General features: G+C 38.5%; 1 protein-coding gene across 1 annotated transcript in view; it reads left to right on the top strand.

The window, feature by feature from the left end:
- The window catches only part of HMCN1 (hemicentin 1), a gene marked incomplete at its 5' end in the record, with an annotated part of 201,165 nt that overhangs the window by 68,813 nt on the left and 110,213 nt on the right, over positions 1-22,139 (top strand). The window contains 8 exons of the mRNA XM_082483753.1: positions 11,421-11,562; positions 11,980-12,107; positions 12,807-12,920; positions 14,128-14,286; positions 15,191-15,385; positions 16,367-16,465; positions 19,836-19,963; positions 21,931-22,075. Of these exons, the coding sequence (XP_082339879.1) occupies positions 11,421-11,562; positions 11,980-12,107; positions 12,807-12,920; positions 14,128-14,286; positions 15,191-15,385; positions 16,367-16,465; positions 19,836-19,963; positions 21,931-22,075 (1,110 nt within the window). The remainder of the gene's footprint in view (positions 1-11,420; positions 11,563-11,979; positions 12,108-12,806; positions 12,921-14,127; positions 14,287-15,190; positions 15,386-16,366; positions 16,466-19,835; positions 19,964-21,930; positions 22,076-22,139) is intronic.

Genomic DNA, 22,139 nt, shown 5'->3' with positions numbered 1-22,139 from the left:
GAGCTGTGGTTTGATCCTCCTCCTATAACTACCAATTAAACTGCTGTACAAGTGAATGGAGCCTGAGGTAGTTTTGTTGTTAGTGTCTCCTAAAAAGTAGAGCACAGAAATAGCTACACATGCGCACACAATACTCCCCAATATTTGTATCCATCCTCTACTTTGAGAAAAGTTACAGGCTGGCTATGTGGATTATTTTTCATTTTTTTTCAGGGAAACTATAACGATATAGGTGTGACTAAATTGGTAAAAGTTTTTGTGTTCATCTCGATTATTTTGTATTTCTTTATAACAGAATAGCACTTCGAAGTTTTTCTGTGTGTTAAGTTATTTTATAGTGCTAATCAATACAAGCTAAGAACTAATGACAATTTTATGAAGGGCTGGATTTTATGAAGGCAAGGATTTAAAAAATATGTCATAACTGAAAAAGACAACATGGGTGAGACCAAACAAGGTCTAGATCTGTGCTGTTGCTTCGTACCAGCAACAAATTTTTTAAAAAAATGTATAAGAGCAGTAATTTGTCTTAGAGTGAATCCTTTTAAAATTTGAAAGTACTGCAAGTTTTGCTCTGTTTGGCTTTGTCCTTTGGGGGTTTGAATCATTGGTTCCCAGCTGTGCCTGTCTGTGGGTGAGAAGAGATAGAACTCAAAATATTTAAGAAAGAAGAGTATTCTGTCTACTTGTACGTGACTCTGGTGGGATTTCTGCTTGCTGATGATACTGAAGATTCTGTGCAGAGTGGGTAGCTTCATTAACTTTGTTGCTGTAATCCCTAGTACTTTGTTAACTGATTGAAAATTTAGAATTCCGGAAAAAGGAAAAATTCCATGGAGTTGCCTGGCTTTAGGTGCTCCAAAACAGAGAAAGGTCAGAAATAGAATTGTAACGCTTACTAATGGGATGTAGTTTTTCTCATAGGAAGAGCATATTGGTTTACCAAGATGGAATAAGTAGGTGTGCAATCAATTATGTAGGACCTATTACAAAATACAGCAGAATGAAGTGTTTCTTCATTGATCTGTTTGAATTGCCTTTAGATAGCTACAGCAGAGTTAGAACTGTTAAATTTCTAGCCATGAAAAAACATCAACCCCCATACATTTGGAAAACTCAGTTTTAAATTCTACAGGATTTTTCCATCAAGACACTCATTCAAGCATGTCAAAGGCAGCAATAGAAGTGCCTCCCTTCTCTCTCCTCCCTTCTCCATAGGGAGAAGGTTTTCCTCCCTAATGTCTGTAGGCCAGCTGGGAGCTTTAAGACAATGACCAGATTACTTTTGGCAGTTTTTTTATAGTTAAACTAAAGAAGCTTACTGCTGCCACAGAAGCATATTGAGTTTCAAATCACTTATATATGTAGAATGATTATATCAAATAGTTGAGAATTACGTTTTGGCTGGTACTGGTATTGCTAACAGCTTCAAAACATGTCTGAGATAACCCTCTTGGACAGTTTAGACATGTTTAGTTGAGAGTCTGAGTTGTGTTTTCTTTCATTTCTGATGTAAGATGCTTGGAATTAATATGTAGGAAGTGCTAAGCTGCAGCTGAATTCTGATTTCTGCAGTAGTGTCTGTCTCTTTGTTTTGACAAAGTAGTCTACTACCAACATTTTAAATAGCTGTATGCAGAAGCTGAATGGTATCAGGATGGTTGTATGCCCTATTATTTGTGATCATTTTAGTTTGTTTGGACAAAATGATTTCTATCAGATTTCTGGAGGTACTTTGGTGTGTGATTGTCATGTACAGCTCATAGTGCTTGTTAGGGTCTAGAATAGCATTCAAAAGAACGGTTTATATTTGGCAGCAACAGAGTAAAGGGGAGCTATATGTAAGAAGCAAAAGCTTTATAAGTTTGTAATTATTAACATTCTGAAGAAGGAAATTTGAAGTCCTGTTAATAGTTTGAGATGGTTCATGCTTTGTGTAGTTGCAGTAATTCAAAATGTCAAATTAAATTCATATTGAAGCCCTTTATTATTGTTGGGACAGTTCCATATAGATCTCTGAATTTTGGATCATAAGAGAATAAACATTGCTTTCATCCCCATTTTCTTTCTGGAGTGGGAGTTAAGGCAGAGAACAAATGTTGGTAGCTCTAAAAATAACCCAGCATCTGCTTTATATGCTTAAGTGGATTGTCGTAAACCCTTGTTTTTAAAGCTTTCAGTTGGATGCTGCTGTTTCTGAAAGAGAACATTCATCTGATTTTTGTGCCAGCAGCTGTACAAATAGAGACTGAAATCTTGAATGAGTTGACTTTTTCCTCCCGTTGCGTGTTCTGTGTTAAGGAGAACATACTCTACTAAGTCACTAATTGTTCCACGTTAATACTGAGCACAGATAGATGAAGATGCTGTTTTAAACTTCTGCCTGTTTGTGGACTGTCGGTATACTGCTCAGAGTAGTCTGAAAGGTCGCTGAATGCAGTTTTATAAATTTCAAAGGGTATAAGCTCTCAAGCCTTCTCGGTTTGATTGATGCTTATTGAATGCTATGACTAACTAAAGTACATGCTCATCTTTGGACATCATTAAATGGTGGCTACATAGTGTGAATTGCTCAAGCCTCCCAACAGATTATGTGGAAACATAAATGAATTTGTAAGGGCATTTGCTACTTTTTCAGATGCTTTGTATAATTTCTCAGAAGCCTGGAGGAGCATACTGCAGCTGTGTGAGACTAGAGATTGGCCAGGAGTGTGAAATGTTAATAATCTTATAAACTTTAAAATTATATATTTCCCACTGATGAGGAAAATTCCATGAGCATGTAAACTTTTTCTTTCCAGTTTGTTACAGTATTGTAGACAAAATATGAGTTTGCTGTATGCATATTTATCAGGTTGAACTAATACACCATGTTTTGATAGCTTGATGTTTTGTTCTTGATGTTTTCATACACGTAAGTAATATTGATTGAGGGGAGATTTTGAATAATTCAGGCTTCTTTTTTTTAATTTAAATGTCGGGCATGATGAAGAGATTGATTTGCGGTGTTTTTTTTGTTTCCTCCCCTCTCCAAGAATTTCAAATACACAATTAAAACCTAGATCCCTGAAATTTGGGTGATGCTAAATGTGATTTTTATGGTGGTCTTGATTTTGCCCGTTTTCTGGTGTAAGTAAGAGTAGACAATGAAGCACTTCTTTTAATGCTTGCAACTGTCTTTTGCCTCTACAACACAGCTGTATAGTACATAGAAACTTTTATGGCTTTTGCTTGTGTTTATGTTGGCGATTAGTAGAGAAGTTTGTGTTTAGTAATCTCAGCATATGATGAATTCCAGCAGTAGATTAACAAGAAGTGAGGCCAACACTGAACATTTGACTTATTGGGAACCATGTAAAGTAATCAAGTGCCAGCTGCTGTGCATTGATCTCACTGATGAACAGTGTGCAGGTCAGCATATCATACTGATGTGTTTCTTTATCTGAATGTACAAGAAGAATAAAGTCATACATGCTGTAGTTACTGTTCTGTCCATAGCATGGTGGGTTTCCATTACCTGCTTACTTGCTGAACATTTAAAAATGTTTAAATACCTGCCTGTTATCACCATCACAGCTGGAAGTATTTTTAGCATCTCCTTACTAGTAGCACTGTTAAATAATTCAGAGTGATCTGTGCTAGTAGCTAAGTTAGCATCTAAGCCACACCTGCAAGAAATAAACATACATATTAAGTGTTCCACCTGTCTGCATAAGAAATAAAGTGTATGTTTGACTTTGGGCATTGAAGAATTGTCATTAGTGTAATAACAGTCTGCTAAGTGATCTTTTGTCAAGCCAACAATGTGACAAGAGTGCAGTCCTACTGTATAAATGGAGTCAACTACATTAGACGTGCAGCGAGGGATAGTGTGACCTATTAGCCTGACAAGATGCAAGTGTGCTGTCTACCGTAGGGTACTGATGTGGACACTTACCAGCCAACTAATGACTTGAAATCCAGGTTGGAAAAAAATGTTGCCCAGGAGACAATGTATGTGACTTGGCTTAACCAAAGCAATGGTAATTCTGAGGTACAACCCAGACAAGGAGCAGAAACCAGAACTGAACGAACAATAGGACTTTCAGCATGAATGTGCTTATATCTGGAATAATTCCAGGAAAGTGACTGCCTACATGGACGAAAGCTAAATTACCTCCTTGGCATAACCCAGTGCTCTGTTCTCTGAATTTCCTCTGCTCTTTTCTCTGAAAAGAGGTAATACAGAAATAAACATCATAATACATTCACTTAGATACACGGATACACACTGTAATAACAGACAAGGAGAAATTTGTTATACTGTACTGAGTTCTTTAATCACAGAGAAAACAAGAAAGGGAATAAAACTGAAGTATTACTGCTTTACTTGCTATTTCAGATTTAGAAAGTTAATTAAATGCAAGGTGTCAGTCCTAAAGAATGAAAAGCAGTTTAGTGTCTTCTGTGCTTCTTTCTAGGTTGTTATTTGGAACTGTCTGAGAATGACATCAACTGTATGAGTTGATATTTTTTTCCAGGCTGCATAATTTAAAGTTAATACCTCAAATCTGTTATCACTGTGACACTTCCACCCCTGTTAGAGCAGGAAGCAAAAAAGCTGAACTCTCAGCAATGTTCTTTGATGCAAAAGTCAGTATTCTTTGAAAGAAAGCGAGCTGAATCAGTACATATCCTAGGTGTTAATTATCATTCACAGCAGGCTCAATGATAGTCATTAAGCCATTTTTCAGAAGCTAGCCTCTTGCACAGGAAATGCAGGTTAGCAGAAGGGTCAGGAATTGCCTGAGCAGCCTCTCTGGAGTTCTCTGCCACTCAAGAAAATTAATGAGCATCCCCAAGTTCATTTGTCTTCTCCACCGTTCGTAAGAGGTTCTTTTCTATATTCAATGAAAGGGAACTGATGGGGAAAAACTTGTTTGCCTTATTGGACCAGTCATTCTTATGGCCTGATTTCATGAATTAGCCTGAATTTATCGTTTGGGAGGTTTCTTTTGATAATGTTCCCTGGGTGAGGTCCTTTACAGGTCAGTACAAAAGCAGGACAAACAAAGCTCTGTTATCCAACTAGAAATAGCTGTACGTTTTCTGTGTCTTTTAGATAATCTGCCACAAATTCAACTAAATAAGTGATGATTAAGCTTTTGTAACTTTTTATAGTATTCAGATTATGCATTGTAGGAAGAGTTCTTACTCCAAAGAATTTAAGTCCTGACTTGATGAAAGACAAAAAATTAGGTTATTAAATAAAAGAGGAAATTAGTGTCATGCATCTTAATTTCTGTCATTTGATTTCTTGCTCATTATTTTATTGCTGCTTTCTCACAGAAAATGTAGGCCTTTAGAAGGATTTCTAAGAGGAGTTTTGGAGGAGTGGAACCGTAACGTTTTTAGAAATGAATACTTCTAGATGTCTTCTGACCTACCCAAACCTCTAGTTCAAGGCAACATACCATGTGGGTCTCTTGGAAACTAGCTTCTTGCAGGATCTTTGTTACTGCAACAGTTAATAAAAAGCACAAGGAAATCATTAATTAAACTATTAAATATTGTACTTGTAGCTATAGGAAAGGTGTTGGATTGGCGACCCTTCCAATACATAGGAGCATAAACAGGTTCAAATTACTTTTCAGTAAAGTGAACTGTCTCTCTATCATGTGAAGATGTGGACGCATCCCATGAGAAAAACCCACTAAGTGCCAGAGATCGTAGTCACCTATTTCACTTTCTGTAGAGTACTGGTTTTCCAAGATGATGTTTCTTTATCTGCAGCATGTCATCCCTGCTCTGCTGGAGCAGAAAGCCTGACTTTTTCGTTTTCATTTACAAAGCTGTTCACCAAGTGTTTTTTCCTAAAGCTACCAGCTTTCAAGGCTGAGCACAAACCCAGGGTAGGGACATGAGGAGGAAGGAACCCATTTCCTTCCGCAGGTCTTTCTCTTGCAGAGAGGTCATTGTAAAGGCCAGGCAAGTGGTATGTATGGTGTCAGATGCTTTCTTTATGGCCTCTTGTTCACAGCAGGTGAATACTTACTGTGTGCTTAATTTTTTCTGGTAGAGTCTGTATATGATCAGTGAATGCCAAGTTACAAGGAAGTGCAAGGAGGTTGTGAAAAACAACTTTGGTGAGAAGACTCTGACTGTAGTGCTTATCTGCCTGTCTTTTGGGAAGAAGTTCTTTTGGCTACAGAGAGACGGTCCTTCCCCTGTTGCCTTTCACAGAACACTTAGTTCTGGGCTGGATGCTGCATAGTATATCACAGCAGATCAACTCGTTCTGTCCTGCGATAACAAAGAGTGCTGTTGGCATTGGTGAAATTGCAGCTTCTGCATACTCCCTGGATCAACAATAAGAAAATCCCGGTAATGCTCCCCCTCCACCCTGTAGAAGTTAAATTTGTGCTTGGAAGCTCCATGGAGTGTCTTTTTTGAGTTGCTTTTGCAACCATAAATGCTACTGCTGTATATCGTTTACCTGAGCTAATGCATAAGCAGTTATGGAAACAGATGGTTTGTTCTGTGGTTCGTTGTGCAGCGTCGCCTTTGCAGAGTGCCAGGGCAAGGGATGATGCAGGACGGCACACCCTGTCCTTCTGCATGGTGGAGGGTGGTTTGGGAAGGATGTCAGTGGGAACTTGGCAGCTAAGTGAGACAGCTGGCAAGTGAATGAAGCAAGAAATAATAATGTCCAACTACAATATTCCTTTTTAATTAGGTTCACTTGGTTGATGCCAAAAGTACAGATGAATGTGACTGGCTGATTAATGCTGAAGGCTACTTTTTGTTTATCCTTATTGAATGTTTTGATCTTTATTTATGCTGTAAGAAATCTGTTCTCAGCTTGCTATTCAAACAGGAGCCTTTGTCATTTTTTCTGTTTATGTGCAATTTTTCTACTACACTTCTTTCATTTGACTTGTGAACAGAAGTATAAAATTAAATATTAATTCCAGTGCAGATTGCTAAAATGTGATTTAAACTTAATAGAAATCAGATGAATGGAGAGGATTCCTTTTGCGAATGTAGTGACAGGTTATGTGTATTTGTGTTATTATTTCATAACAGGATATAACGTGAATTCTGTGCTTGATCTAACATCAAAGTGGAAATCTACGCTCTGGGAGGAATTCTTCATAACCCCAGTCTTCTGTCTCACTTACTGACATATGTTAGTAGCTATCATAATCGTAGAGTTGGATATTTTCTCCCCCTGCGCCTTTCCATTATGCACTCTTGATGCTAATGTAGGTTTTTAGACATTTTGAGATCAAAGCCATTCACTTCCATTATACGTTTCCACGTGGAAAAACTAAGGCATATCCATAAAACTCACAGTGACACAAGAATTCACAGACATCACTGTGGTCAAGCAGGACTTCGGTCTGAAGAGAATTAATTTTTCACACCAACACCTCTTAGTAACACAGTTCCTGTGTTACTAAAAGGAGGACTTTGTTATAAGCATCTGCTCTTGTAGTGTCTTGGTAGTTAGAAGCCCAAGGAGGTCAATTCAGACCCTTTTAATTGATGCTAACAACAATGTGTTTAACTATAGAGAACTGCTAGTGAACAGACTGGATGCAGGAATGGGGCTCTATCTATTCTCTGCCAGTATCAGTGTGTATGTAGCAGGGTCTGGATGTTTACTGTAAGGTCTTGAAGAAGTGAAATTTTACAAAAATCAAACCCTTGTAAAAATTTGCAACAAATGTGCAAACTGCTGCAGTGGTTGCATTCTTACATGGTGGTTTTTTGATCTAGGTACATTTAAAGATTTGTTCTTATTTAGCCTTATTAATGCATTACTCATCGGGTAAATAGTTTGAATCATTTGGTTTTCCAAAAATGCTCTTAGTGTAAAAGGCAAGAAAGAATCTTGAGGGTGCTGCACAAAAATATTGATGCTTTACAAGTAATGGCTGAGTCAAATATCATCTGCCGGGTCACTTTGGGGAAAAGTTTCTGTTAAAAAAGGAAAAAAAAGTAATGAAAAAGCATTGGCAATAAGTCTGTTTTTTACTAATAAAGGGTGATAAGAGTTTTTTTTGTGTTGTATGAAACAAAAATTTGGTATTTGCTGTCCCCTTTTCATGCTAAGTTTAACTGCTTCAAATGGTTTTAATGAATATTAGGGCCAAGGATGGTTACAAGTGCGAATGCTTCGGACCCTGAAATTTTCACACCAACCCTCTTTCTCTTTAGAAACTTTACACGTGATCTCTGTTTTTAAAAGGTTTTATTCTACAGCCTTGAATGGGATTGGCTCTGTAAGGAGCTTGTGCTTCTCCTGCCCATGTTCAAATATTTTCCCCTATGATACAAAGACCAAAGCAAAAGAAATCACATTGAAGTTTCACACTAGAAAGCCTGTTCTGTCTGTCTGCTTGGTTGCTGGCCTTTGAGCAAGAAAACAAGGTAGTTAATTAGCGGCAAATGTGGTCTCACTGGTACTCAAGCTACCAGCTAGAATTACGGCTGTGTATATTAACTTTTTCAATTAATTTCATTGATTATATGTTAAATACAAATATTTCTTCCACCTTCTGCTCACCTGGTAATATCATTGTGTGAGAATAACTGCATGGGCAGTAGTGTGTTGCCAAAGCACGATGTGTAATTGCCATTTGAGACAAACAGTTTCCTAATATCAACATGAGAAGAGACCTTCCTGAAGACCAGAGCACACAGAATATCTCCCAGTGTCTCTTGGCAGGATATAAACCAAAATAAAAATAGCTGAGAAAGCTGTGCACATCATGAATCACTTGAGGACAGTTCTGTAACTTGCATCCATTTCTTGCCTCTCCCTACCCCCTTGTATCTGGATTCGATCCTAGTACTTCTGGAACTATGCCTCTGCCTTCTCCTGGTGCCTTTCTTCTAGGACCTCAGAGATTTCAGAGCTGTGATGAAACATGGGAGGGATTTTTCAGGATGCTGCAGCTTTTTGTTAAATCTACTCTACAAGTGAAAAACTAAATGAGCTTGGGGAAGGTTAATGGACATAAATTTAAGAAAGGAAATGATAAGGCATTATATGCATCTGTGTTTACAGTTTTGCAACAGTGTGCTGATTATTATTTAATTTATTCCTTGTCTTTGGCAGTATAGCTGTGTGGTTTTGCATACACTTTTACTTACAGATCTCAGAATCCTTTACAAGCTTACATGTCTAGTTAATGACTGAAAACAGTCATCAAATCCTGGCAATAAGTGTTCTGTCCCCCAGAGCACCAGGTGCCATACTGCATCGAAAAGCCTTCCTCAAAACAGCAATTACAGTTCTCTTTGAAAGACTAGCTTTATGTGCTTAATAGGGGCATGCAGATAAGTTTGCATGAAACACTAACAGATGTAAATTTTTCTTGAAACTCAAACGCAAAACATAGTGCAAATATTTTAAATTAACTTTCGTTTAACTTTTTTAGTATACTTCATGTCCATGACTTGCATGCTGGTGTTACTACTAATTATATTTCAAAACTACTTATGTTCCGTGGGAACCTTGCTGTCCTATTCAGTAAGATGTATTACAGGACAAATCATTCTATAGTAACTGAGTTTGTGGCAGACAATAAAATGTCTGATATCCATGGGTCAGTTAAGTACTGTTATGTACTTCCCTGCCTTGTAGCTGTAATGTGTTGTAATTAGTCCATATTATCAAGTGAATTTGGACCTGCAGAGGCACAGACACCTTGTTAAGTCAGCAGAGTGAGACTCAGTTGATAATATCCATAGACTTGTCAACCTGTATTTCCCAAACCTATGCTACTCTTGATAAACCCTTTCATGTAAAAGGTAAAGAGATCTCCTGCTGTTCTTATCTGTGCTCTTAATTTGATGTCTGAGCATCTGAAACCCATATAATTTCTCATTATCTCATTTTCTTGCAGGTGCTAATCCACACTCATTAAGTGTGCTGAGATTGTGGGGAGGAAGATTGTTTTCCAAGTTCTGCGAGGAGGCAGAACCTACCTTGCTTCTGTCCTAGGAGCAGCACAGTCTTCTGTAGGGAGATTCTTCTTCCAGGCCAGAAACACTGTGGTTTTTAGTTAGCAGCTTTTAAAGCAAATGGTATTACAACACAGCACACAGAAAATAATCTTCCTCTCCACAATCATAATGAAAAGGGTATGGTATTAGTTCCTTCAGAAAGGCATTTGTAGTGGCACTTCGCTTGTTTTTGTTTCCATTATGACAGACAGAACTAGAAAGATTTATGCTGTTCGCTTGGAAGTTACATAGCATCACACCTTCATCTAGTTCTTGATGGATTATGCCACACATAAGTAGACTGTGTGTACAGGGTATTAGACGCATTTTTCCTCAGCAGCCGTGAAAACATGTCAAATGTCACCTGACTCTATAGGATGTTGTAATTCCCACTGAAATTAATAAAAAAAAGAGCTATGCAGAGGCCTAGATTCAGGGTACCCCTGTGTTACATGTATTTAGCCTCTTTTACTCTCCTGTAAAGGAGAGTTAGGCTTGGGCTTTGTATTCTGTGATTCTTAATAAAAAGATCAGCTGCAGAGGAATACATGTTTATACAGGGTGTGATTAGCAAAACGCAAAGCTTCTAAGATGAAGATTGATGCTACTGATCGAATAGTAGCCAGTTTCATGCTATAACTAAGATGAAGTAGCAGGAGTCAGTAGTACAAGTTGCTACTTTTTCATCCATTAAGTGGCATGGATCTTTTTCTTGCCAGTATAAGTAAGACAAAATCATATGTACCATAGAAGAAAAATTACAGTTGCCACAGTGGATTGTTTTGGTGGTCTTTTTTACTGAGGAAATCTGTCTAAGGATTGGTCTGCCTGAAGATTTGTGGTCATTGGCTTTATTTTTCAGGTGTGCACAAATTAGTCTTATATTTGTCAAAAACATCTCTGCTGCTTTTCTGAGTTTTAAGCAGGCATTAAAAATTCTAAGTTAATTATTACATAATTATTGCATTCAAGTTGAATGTGTGTGAAACCACAACTGTGCTTATGGTTTCTATTCAGAATGATGACCTTGTACATCTTATGCCTATTTCAGCCTGGCTCTGTCACCTTGATGGATCATGTTGGTGAACTTTGTTTGGTTCTGGCAGCTTTTTGTCAGAATTGGTGCCCACATTTGGGAGCTCCAAATTTTGCATCTCAGAACAAAGGAAATGGTGTAGGCATGTGAATTACTTTGGTCTCTGTACCTTAAATCCTGACTTACTAACTTTTATAAAGGTATGCATGTTTTATGCTGAGGAATTAGTAGACTGTGGTAGAGCAAGCAAGGAAACAAGCGGACTCTGACCTTTATTGGGATTGTTTTTTCACTATAAAGCTCTTTAAAAATGGGAGTAAAGTGATTATTATAATCTGTGTTTTCTAAATGGATATTTTTAATTCCTGTTTTTAATTTCTTTTACTAGAACCACCTAGGGTTGTCATTTCACCTAAGAATCAGACTTTTACAGAAGGCTCTGAAGTGTCTATCAGGTGTTCTGCAACAGGTTATCCAAAGCCGACAGTAGTATGGACACACAATGATATGTTTATTATTGGTTCGAGCAGGTAGGGGTTGTAGCTTTCTCTATTATTTTTCTTTTCTTATGTGTGAAAGCAGTTTTGAAGAATGCAAAGATACTCTGACTATTTCTTCCACAGGAGCCTGTGAGTTTTGGAAATAGTACCTCAACCTTTACCTTAATAACTCTTCAATTTCAATTTCCTCATCTCTAAAATAGAAGTACTTGAGTTCTCTTCTTCAGGAGGCTTTTTACAAGATTTGTTTAAACGCTTTTCACAAAATACATTGAAATTCTCTGATAGATATAATAATACTAATATTGTTGTTTATCATGAGAAATAAACATCAACAAATGTTTATAAGCCATCTGGTCATGCTGCTGCTTTTGCTGCTTGGAGTGTGGAAGTAATTATTCTCTTTTTTTTATTAATCATTTTGGTTGGTCCCCTGTGTTTTCCCAGGTATAGGTTGACCCCAGAAGGCACCTTAGTCATAAGAAAGGCAATTCCAAAAGATGCAGGAATTTATGGTTGCTTGGCAAGTAACTCAGCTGGGACAGAGAAGCAGACATCCACCCTTACATACATAGGTAAGAAGCAATGTAGGGAAATTAAAAAAGCAAACTAATACATCATCAGGGAGGAACTGTTAAAATTAGTAAAACCACGCGGAACATACTGGTAAAAATTTTAAAAAACTCAGAGAAGATGTTGAACAGCCCACAAACGTGTCTCTTGTTTTCTGTTCAAATCTGAATAGTATTGTTAGATGATATTTGGGGTTTAATGTTTCTTCTCATGCTGTTTTTAGGAAGAGAAAAAATTGGGTATTAAAGTAGGGTAGGCTTGCAAACCTGAGTAGGCCTTTGGAAAAGGAATTGTGTTTCTGTAGCGTGCTTAGCACTCTGGAGTCCTAATCCAAATTGTGTCCTCTAAACACTATGCTGATATATTAATAGCAGAGTATTACAATTCCTGATGACCGGCATCTGGCTGGAGAGGGAGAGTGACTTTTAATCTTTTTACTTTCTATATGATGAAACTCTTCTGATTCTGTCCTTAAATTCCCTGTGTATTCTATGTATGATCCAGGTGCTCTGGACCAGGCTTTACTTTTTCATGTTTCTTAGGGTTTGCCTGTCACCTTACATGATTTTTAAGGCCTTTTGACTTTTAATGCAGATATTCTTCCATATAACAAGAGAAAATTAGTCTTTCATGGCATATGTCTTAAAAACGGTGTATTCTTTGGATGAGGAACTAATTTTTCCTATATTGTTTTTTTTTAGAGGGCCCAACATTGACCATAGTTCAAAGTGAAATTCTGGTTGCTCTTGGAGACACAACTATTATGGAGTGTAAAACAACTGGAATCCCACATCCCCAAGTTAAATGGTTTAAAGGTGCACTTATTACTTTGTGTTTGGTTTATTTACTTTCGCAGGGATATTTAGAACAATGATCTTGAAGTTATTCTGTTTTCTCAAAAGCTTTATGTAGCATTCAACTAGTGACTGACCTGTGAAATTCTCTAAATCTAAAAGATACGGCACTTGACTTCTAGGGCATAAATTCTTACTCCTGTTTGAATACAGTAAATTAACATACTGTAGCATAATTAAAAAAAAAAACAAACCCTGAGCCTCTTGCCTACTTAAATAAGGTTCATTCTTCTTTCAGAAAATGTTTAGCTATATGCTACAAAAATCGCAAAACATTTTTCTGTTTTGCCCATCAGATGTTTGCTCAAATTCCTTTGCAACACCTAGGGAATTTTTATATGTTCCTTCTTCCAAATGTCAGAGGTGTCTACTACAATTTCTTTAGTAGTGAGGTAGTATAGTGGGTATCAGAACTGCAGAAGTTTTTATGGAGTTAAATGGGAGTCAGAGAGTCCCGTGTCTCAAGACTGATCATTTATTCTCAGAAAAAGCAACTGACTCCTGTGTGTAGTTGTATAAACCACCTGCCTGCTGATTTTCTGGAAAACCAACTAAGATATTGCCAACAGGCAGCTTATCCAGTTCAATATTTCATCTCTGCCAGTGGCTGGAGAGAAGCACAAAACTCTTTGTGGTCTGCAAATAATCTTCTTTCAAAGGAAACTTCTTCTGAACTCACTGCAGTTAATGGCTGGCTTGTATTTTTGAAGGAGGAAACAGACCTTTGATACTCATCCCAAAGAGTACATGTGGGCCAATTCTGGATGTTACACGTCAGTATTGTGGCTCTTGCTGAGCTTGAGAGGTAGCAGAGCTGTTTTTTAAGTTCTGCGGAGTTCTCAACTTGGTACAGAGCTTGCTGACAAGTGGCTGCCAGATGTAGCCTCTAATTCAGGAAGGAGAAATACAGCCTGGTGCACTGTCCTAATGCTGATTGCCCAAAGCTACTTGGGTTTGTGTTCCCATTGTGAAACAAATAAATAAAAAGAGGATTGTATCTAATGTAGTAATAAATTTTTCCACTCAGCTGAGTGGAAGTCAAAGTACTTATCTGCTAAATGAATATAGCCATGTTGTGAACTAATCTCAAGGTTGGACACTGTTTTGTTGGAATAATTTTGATAAATACCCTGTTATATTTCAGTTGCTTTTTTTTGTCTGGACTTAGGTGACTTAGAGTTGAGGGCATCAGCATTTCTCATTATTGATACACATCGGGGTCTTTTGAAGATCCAGGAAACACAAGACCTGGATGCTGGTGACTATACCTGTGTGGCTACCAATGATGCAGGGAGAGCTTCTGGAAAGATAACTCTAGATGTTGGCTGTAAGTAGCTCGCAATCTAGACAGTAAGTACTCTAATTCCAGGGCCCCATCCGCGGAAGTGTTCAAGACCAGGCTGGATGGGGCTCTGAGCAACCTGGTCTAGTGGGAAGTGTTCCTGCCCATGGCAGGGGGGTTGGAACTAGATGATCCTTAAGGTCCCTTCCAGTCTAAAACATTCCATGATTTTATGATTCTCTGATTGTTTCTGTATCTGGTCAATGGTGCCTTGGTTATTTGAACCTCTCTCACAAATATGTTAAGTTGTGTGTGTGCTGGGAACATCTTTTTGGTGGTGTTCACTAAGCTGTTTCCTTGTCCTATTTGGACTCCAACTTCCCTTCACTCTTACTTCTTTTGCAAAGCATAAAAGTTATGAGGAGGAAGAGAGAGGCAGAGGAGGAGGAAACTGTTCAAACCTCAACCCAAGGGTTCTCAAGTAGACAATGTATTATACTAACTTAAGTTACTATGTACGGTTATTGTAACTTAGCCCTTCCTCTCCTCTTTCCCTAATTCTTTCTAACTGCTTGTGGCGTGACACATCACGTCTTGTTAAATGCATGTTACTGTCAGGCACATACGCTTTCTGAAGCAATGAGCAATGTTGTTTGAGGTAGACTAACAATACTAACTCTTGAGTATGCACGTTCTTCTGTTAGGGGTGGCTGTGTCTTCAGTTTTTTTAGATGTTTAGCCCCTTTCTGAGCTCCCCATTGTAAGTACAGAGAATGCAAGGCTGCTTTTGTAATGGGTTGCTAGAATTGGGAATCTGTTGTTAGAAGAATATGTGCATAATGGTACATAAATTTAGGTTGTCAATAGTGCAAGCATAATGCTAATGTCATGTTGCATCCTCAATTCACTTTCTGTGTACTTTTTTTTTTTCTTTCTTTCCCTTCCCCAGCTCCCCCAGTTTTCACACAGGAGCCTAGTGATGAATCTGCGGATATTGGCTCAAACATCACACTGCCATGCTATGTTCAGGGTTACCCAGAACCAAAGGTTAAATGGAGGTGGCTAAATGGTGCTTCCCTTTTCTCAAGACCATTTGCAGTTAGTTCCATCAGTCAACTCAGAACAGGAGCTTTGTCTATTAATAGTACGTAGACTAAACTTTTTAATGAAAAGATGCCAGAGGGAACTATGACGTATGCAATGCATTTAAGTTACTATACTACTTTATAAAATCGTTAACTTTGTAAAAAGACTGGATTTTTATCAGAGGTGGTGTTTCTGATATTGACTTCATTGCTGTTGACATGCAGTTCATTTTCCCATAAGTCTGTGAATTCAGATGTGTTTCGTCCTTGACTTCACTATTCTTCATAGAAATTACTAGACCTTTACTTAAGTAAATGCGGGTTATTGACTCTGTTGATACTGAGGAGCCACGTATTTTCATTTTTGGTTGGGTTTGGGTTTTTTTTGAGAGTTTTGTTTCTAAACTCATTGTTTTAGGCAAGTCCTAACTTGGGTAATAACTAGAAATTCTGCAAGTGGCTTTGTGATTTCAATTACTTGGAGCATTTCAGTGACCCTTACACTGAGTGATGTTCTGTTTTCTTAATTAGCTCTATTATTCCTTTCGAGACATAATCAGGTTGGGTGAAGTAATTCCTCTCTACTGTACATACAATACTGTAACTGGTGTTGTGTACTATTATGTGGGTGTCTGTTCACATACAGACACATATTGCTGTGTATAGTAAGCTGTATTCCACAGTAAATCCACTACATGATAGCATATGTGTGCATATATAGTGTATTGCCATATATTATTTGTGCACATTAGTATATACTGTATTAAAGTATATGTGATGTATATAAAGAATACATCACATATAAAGTAAATAAAGTATAAAGTGATGAAAAGTATCATATATATGTTTATAATGCTTTTTTTTACCCAAGTGCTTATATAGTCATTGCTTCTGTACTTGGTGACAGAAAGGAATGATCTGGCCAAAACAGAATATTTGAAACTGAAAGATAAAAGACTAGGGTATCCATGTATTGCAAAATTTTCCATATTATTTCATATGCTACAATCTGATCTCTCTCCCCCCTCCCCTGCCCCTAGATTTGTGGGTCAGTGATGAAGGAACTTATATCTGTGAAGCTGAGAACCAGTTTGGAAGGATTCAGTCACGGCCAGCCACAATCACAGTAACTGGACTGGGTAAGACTGGTTAATGTCAGTGATGACGGTGAAAGGAAAGACTGGCAGCATTTCAATATCTGGAATATACTGGAGGAGGCAATAGTCGGTGGTGTTTGTACAACAAATAGGATGTCTGTGGGTTATGTACATACATACTATATGCTTTTCTCTATAGCTGTATTTACACATACGTAGTCATCCAGACAAAGTAAATCAGAAGACATTGCATGTAATATTGTAATTTATTTGAGTGAATTTAGCATGTTAGGACACTGTCTTTTCACTGGCTACTTTGATTTGATTTGATTCCATTTACACTTTATAACATGGACCTTAAAAAGTGATTTATCCTGTCTTCTATTTCTTATTCCTAAGTATCACAGAATCACAGAATGGTCAGGGTTGGAAGGGACCTCTGGAGATCATCTAGTCCAACCTCTCTGACAGAGCAGGTTCACCTACAGCAGGTTGCACAGGGCAGCATCCAGGCGGGTTTTGAATGTCTCCAGAGTGGGAGACTCCACAGCCTCTCTGGGCAGCCTTTTCCAGTGCTCTGCCACCCTCAAAGTAAAGTCCCTCCTTGTATTTAGAGGGAACTTCCTTTGGGCAAGCTTGTGCCCATTACCTCTTGTCCTATCACTGGGCACCACTGCAAAAAGACTGTTCCCATTTACCTGGCACCCTCCCTTTAAGTATTTATAAGCATTAATAAGATCCCCCCTCAATCTTCTTTTCTCTAGACTAAAAAGACCCAAGTCCCTCAGCCTTTCCTCATAGGATAGATGTTTTAATCCCCTAATCATCTTTGCAGCCCTTTGCTGGACCGTCTCCAGCAGATCCCTGTCTGTCTTGAACTGTGGAGCCCAGAACTGGACACAGGACTCCAGATATGGCCTCACCAGGGCAGAGTAGAGGGGGAGGATGATCTCCCTCAACCTGCTGGCCACACACTTCTTGATGCATCCCAGGATGCCATTGGCCTTCTTGGCCACCAGGGCACATTGCTGGCTCATGGTCATCCTGTTGTCCCCCAGGACTCCCAGGTCCCCTTCCACAGAGCTGCTCTCCAGAAGGTCAGCCCCCAACCTGTACTGATGCATGGGGTTATTTCTCCCCAGGTGCAGTACCCTACACTTGCCCTTGTTGAACTTCATAAGGTTTCTCTCCTTTATTAAGGAATGAAAAAACACCATAATGATGAATGCTAATGATGGGGCTTCTGACATTTATTTAATGTTTAAAACAAACAAACAAACAAAAAAAACCCAAAAAACAGGCAGCAATGAACTTGCTTGGGTCAGGGTGTTGAGATAACTGGGAAGGAATATTAGTGATCCAAGAAGACAGTATATGTCTAGCTTTGACAATAGCTGTGCTATTAAGGAGTTGTTTATCTCAGTTGGACAATTGGCAATAAAAGGAAAAATAATGCTATGGAATATATACATTTGCGGAAGGATAAGAATGGAGTCCAGCTGCCATCAAAGAAACTATTTGTTAACTTAAAACGTAGAATCATAGAGTCATTTAGGTTGTAAAAGACCTTTAAGATAATGAAGTCCAACCATTAACCTAGCACTGCCTAGTCCACCACTAAACCATGTCCCTGAGCACCATGTCTACATGTCCTTTAAATACCTCCAGGGATGGTGACTCAACCACTTCCCTAGGCAACCTATGCCCGTGCTTAATTATCCATTTTGGTGAAGAAATTTTTCCTAATATCCATTCTAAACCTGCCCTACTGCAACTTGAGGCTGTTTCCTCTTGTCCTATAACTTGTTACTTGGGAGAAGAGACATACACCCACCTCGCTACAACTTCCTTTCAAGTAGTTGCAGAGAGCGATAAGGTCTCCCCTGTGCCTCCTTTTCTCCAGTCTAAACAATCCCAGTTCCCTCAGCCGTTCCTCATAAGACTCATGCTCTAGACCCTTCACCAGCTTCGTTGCCCTTCTCTGGACACTCTCCAGCATCTCAGTGTCTGTCTTGTAGCGAGGGGCCCAAAACTGGACAGAGTATTTGAGGTGGGGCCTCACTAGTGCCGAATACAGGGAGACAATCACTTCCTAGTCCTGCTGGCCGTGCTATTTCTGATACAAGCTAGGCTGCTATTGGCTTTCTTGGCCACCTGGGCACACTGCTGGCTCATATTCAGCCAGCTTTTGACCAATACTCCCAGGTCCTTTGCTGCTGGGCAGCTTTCCAGCCACTCTTCCCCTAGCCTGTAACGCTGCATGGGGTTGTTGTGACACAAGTGCAGGACCTGGCACTTAGAATCATAGAATGGTTAGAATTAGAAGGGACTTTAAAGATTATCTTGTTCCAACCCCCCAGTTTAGCCTTGTTGAACCTGATACCTTTGGCCTAGGCCCATTGATTCAGCTTGTCCAGATCCCTCTGTAGAGCCATCCTGCCCTCAAGCAGATCAACACTCCCACCTAACTTGGTGTTGTCTGCAAACTTACTGAGGGTGTAGTCGATCCCCTCATCCAGATCATTGATAAAGATATTAGGCAGAACTGGTCTGAGTACTGAGTCCTGGGGAACACCACTTGTGACCAGCTTTCAGCTGGACTTAACTCGATTTACCCACATGTGGTGGGAATCTGTAGTGCTAGTAGTATTTGATAGACAATGTGTATTTACCTAAAGTGTTATTTAATCCCCATTATTTAAAATTAACTTACAAATCATGTGCACAAGAGTGCTTTCTGTTAGCTATTTATGGAGGATGGAGAATTTTCTGCTGGGCTGTTGACCTCTACTCTATTTGCTTAAAATTTTATGCCCAAGGAAAATTGCCACTTATTTTTTGTCGTCACCAAACCTGCTACTGTTGTTCTTTGGTATTTTTCTGAAGCAAGGTAAAATGATATATCAGCTCGGTACCCCCGGAAATAGGAGTCTTCAGGGAAATGTTAGAGTTAATCTGATTTCTGTTTGACAACGTCTTCCCTTTGCTGCCATTCGTTAGTCTTAGGATCATTGTACAGTGTATTCCTCCAGCATCCTTTTCTCTCCTATGCTACCCCCGTCTTCATTTGTTTCTTTATTTTTTTCCTCCCTGCATTGTTGACATTTCAGATACCAGAACCCCATCCGGTATTTTTTTTTCATAAAATTAAGTATGTTGGAACTTTCATGCTGTTCATTGACAGCTTTAATTTTTTTTCTTGCCCCTTTTTTTCCTTTCTATTTAAATCATATAGTTTTCATTGTAGGAAATGTTTCTTGCTCTATATTTGTATAGTACCTTGCACAAGGAGACCTTTGTCTGCTGCTGCTGCAAGTAGCATTAGTGACAGGACTAATAATAAAAAATCAGATTTAATATTTTACATGAATATATAAAAATTCCTAATAATGTCTTCTTTCTTTTGTTCAAGTTACACCTCTGATTGGAGTAAGTCCAGCAACAGCCAATGTAATTGAGGGGCAGCAGCTCACTTTGCCATGTGTACTGCTTGCTGGAAACCCCATTCCAGACCGGAGGTGGATTAAAAACAGTATGGTGGTAAGACTGTTTTGTTTCCTGCAAGATTTATTGGCAGACAAAATGTACAACTTACATTTCAAGCCATGATAACAACTTGGTTTAATTTATAAAAGTTGATGTACAAATATACTGATAGATTTTTATGCTTACAAATAAAGATGCTTCACGAGTTTGGACTGGCTTACTGGAACCAAGGATCCAATGTCATCGAGGTGAATTACACCAGACAGCTACCACTCAACAGGAGCTGCTGCCTCCTAAGGAGAAGCCAGTTGGCTGTATCTCTAAAGCAGTAGCTGCTTCTGAGTTTCTGCAGGCGCTGTCATTCAGAGTACAGCCATTCCCTCAAGAAATTATAGTTTATTACTGTTGAAAATATGAAAATGGAAGTGTGGCATCCTGATGGTTCTGCCTCACTGATCACTGCCCATGCTAGGAAATTTCTAATTCTGAAGTATAGATGAGAGCATAGGAGATAGTAGTGGGGTATGTAAAGGTCTACAAAAGAACCTGGAACCAAGGTATTTGTGAATTATCCTCTTATCTTCTATTTTACTTACTTTCAAAGCAGTTTTATGCATTCTTGTTGGCTCTTGAATTTCAGCCTTGGGCTCTGAATATAGGAATGCTAGTGGAATACACCCACCAGAATGACAAAAGTGCTGGAATTTAAACCCTGGTAACTGAAAAGCATTTATTTTTCATTATTTTTTAAAAATAAAGATAACAGAAAATTATTGTAGATTTAGGATTTTTTAACATCATGGCTTTTACTGTTGCTGATGGGATGAGATAAATGTCAGCATCCCTGTACCATATACTCCTTTCCTAGTGGTGCACCGCTCAGAGCATGAAAGAGTGTGTTTTCTTTCCCTCTTGAGAGCATACCATTGCCAGTTTATAACTCCTGCAGACAGAAAGGTGGTGTAGACACCGCACCTAGGTTAGTTATCTGAGTGAAGTTTCATTTCTTTAGTAGTAGCCAAATTACCGGCTTCAACATCCCTATGAAGCTCTGTTTTTTTTTCTTGCGGATTTGTCCCTAAAGCCCTTTCTCCATGATAGAATTTTTTTTTTTTTTTATTGTCACCAAGCAGAATCCTGGAACTACTTGACCCTTTGCTTGCTAGTTTTTGGATCACTGGACTTTTTCTTTAGACTGTGTAAGTGCAAGTAGCACAGGCTGTAACTTCTGTGAGAAATACTGGCAGGATACTCCTTGTTGAGTTGCTAATTCCTCTGTGTAGTAGTACTAGTTTCCTGTAATTGTAAGCTAGTGGCAAAAGCTACACTCCAAGGAAAGTGTTGGAATAAGTTATATTTAGAGAAGAATGCAGCTTTTTCCAAGCACGGCATGAGTGGAACAATTTTGCATTCTAACAGCCTTTCTGTAAGGCAAGTCTATGTTGCTGAGCTCACTGATTTTTATTTTTTTTTATTGTTGCTACAGGGTGTACAATTTTCACAAAAGATGAGTAATTCTTAAAAAGTTATAACTTTTCTTATCTTTCACAATGGTATGCTTCAGAGCTGATCTCTTCTACTTGGTGGATATCGCAAGTTAGAAGGTTTTGATAACTAAAAAAAAAAAGATCTGTTTATGGAAGAAGAACAAGTCATTGCACTCATCAAGAGCTGATCTATGATCAGACTGAGTTACTGGAATAACCAATAAGAAACAGTAAAATAATTCAGCTAGGTTTATTTTTGCTTCAGTACATGATTATAAGCATGAGTGGCAGTTCTATATGTGCTGTTGCAGATCTTAATCTCACTCCAGCATTAAATATGAGGTGCTACCAAAATTCTTATTTAAAATTAGCTTTTTATGAAAGTTGGAAGGTAGGAAAAGCTCTAGTAAAATTCTCCAGGAACATACAATTTTTAAGAATGTGAAATAGTCAAGTAAAGCCATGCTACATCCCAAAGTAAATATTATTAACAAGTATATTCTTCTGTAAAATATTACATCACTTTTTTGGCAGCTGGTTCCCAATCCCTACATTAATGTTCGCAGTGATGGAAGCCTGCACCTTGAAAGAGTTCGGCTGCAGGATGGTGGTGATTATACCTGCATGGCAAGTAATGTTGCTGGGACAAGCAACAAAACTACTACTGTTAATGTGTATGGTAAGAAACACTGTCTTGTTGCTTTTGTGCTGAATGCAAGATGAGAGTGCATTTATTACTAACA

The sequence above is a fragment of the Vanellus vanellus genome (genome assembly GCF_965231255.1).
Source record: "Vanellus vanellus genome assembly, chromosome: 5".
In the NCBI taxonomy this organism is placed as follows: domain Eukaryota; kingdom Metazoa; phylum Chordata; class Aves; order Charadriiformes; family Charadriidae; genus Vanellus; species Vanellus vanellus.
The sequence above is the reverse complement of the archived record's forward strand: the minus strand, read 5'-3'. Positions and strand labels throughout refer to the sequence as shown.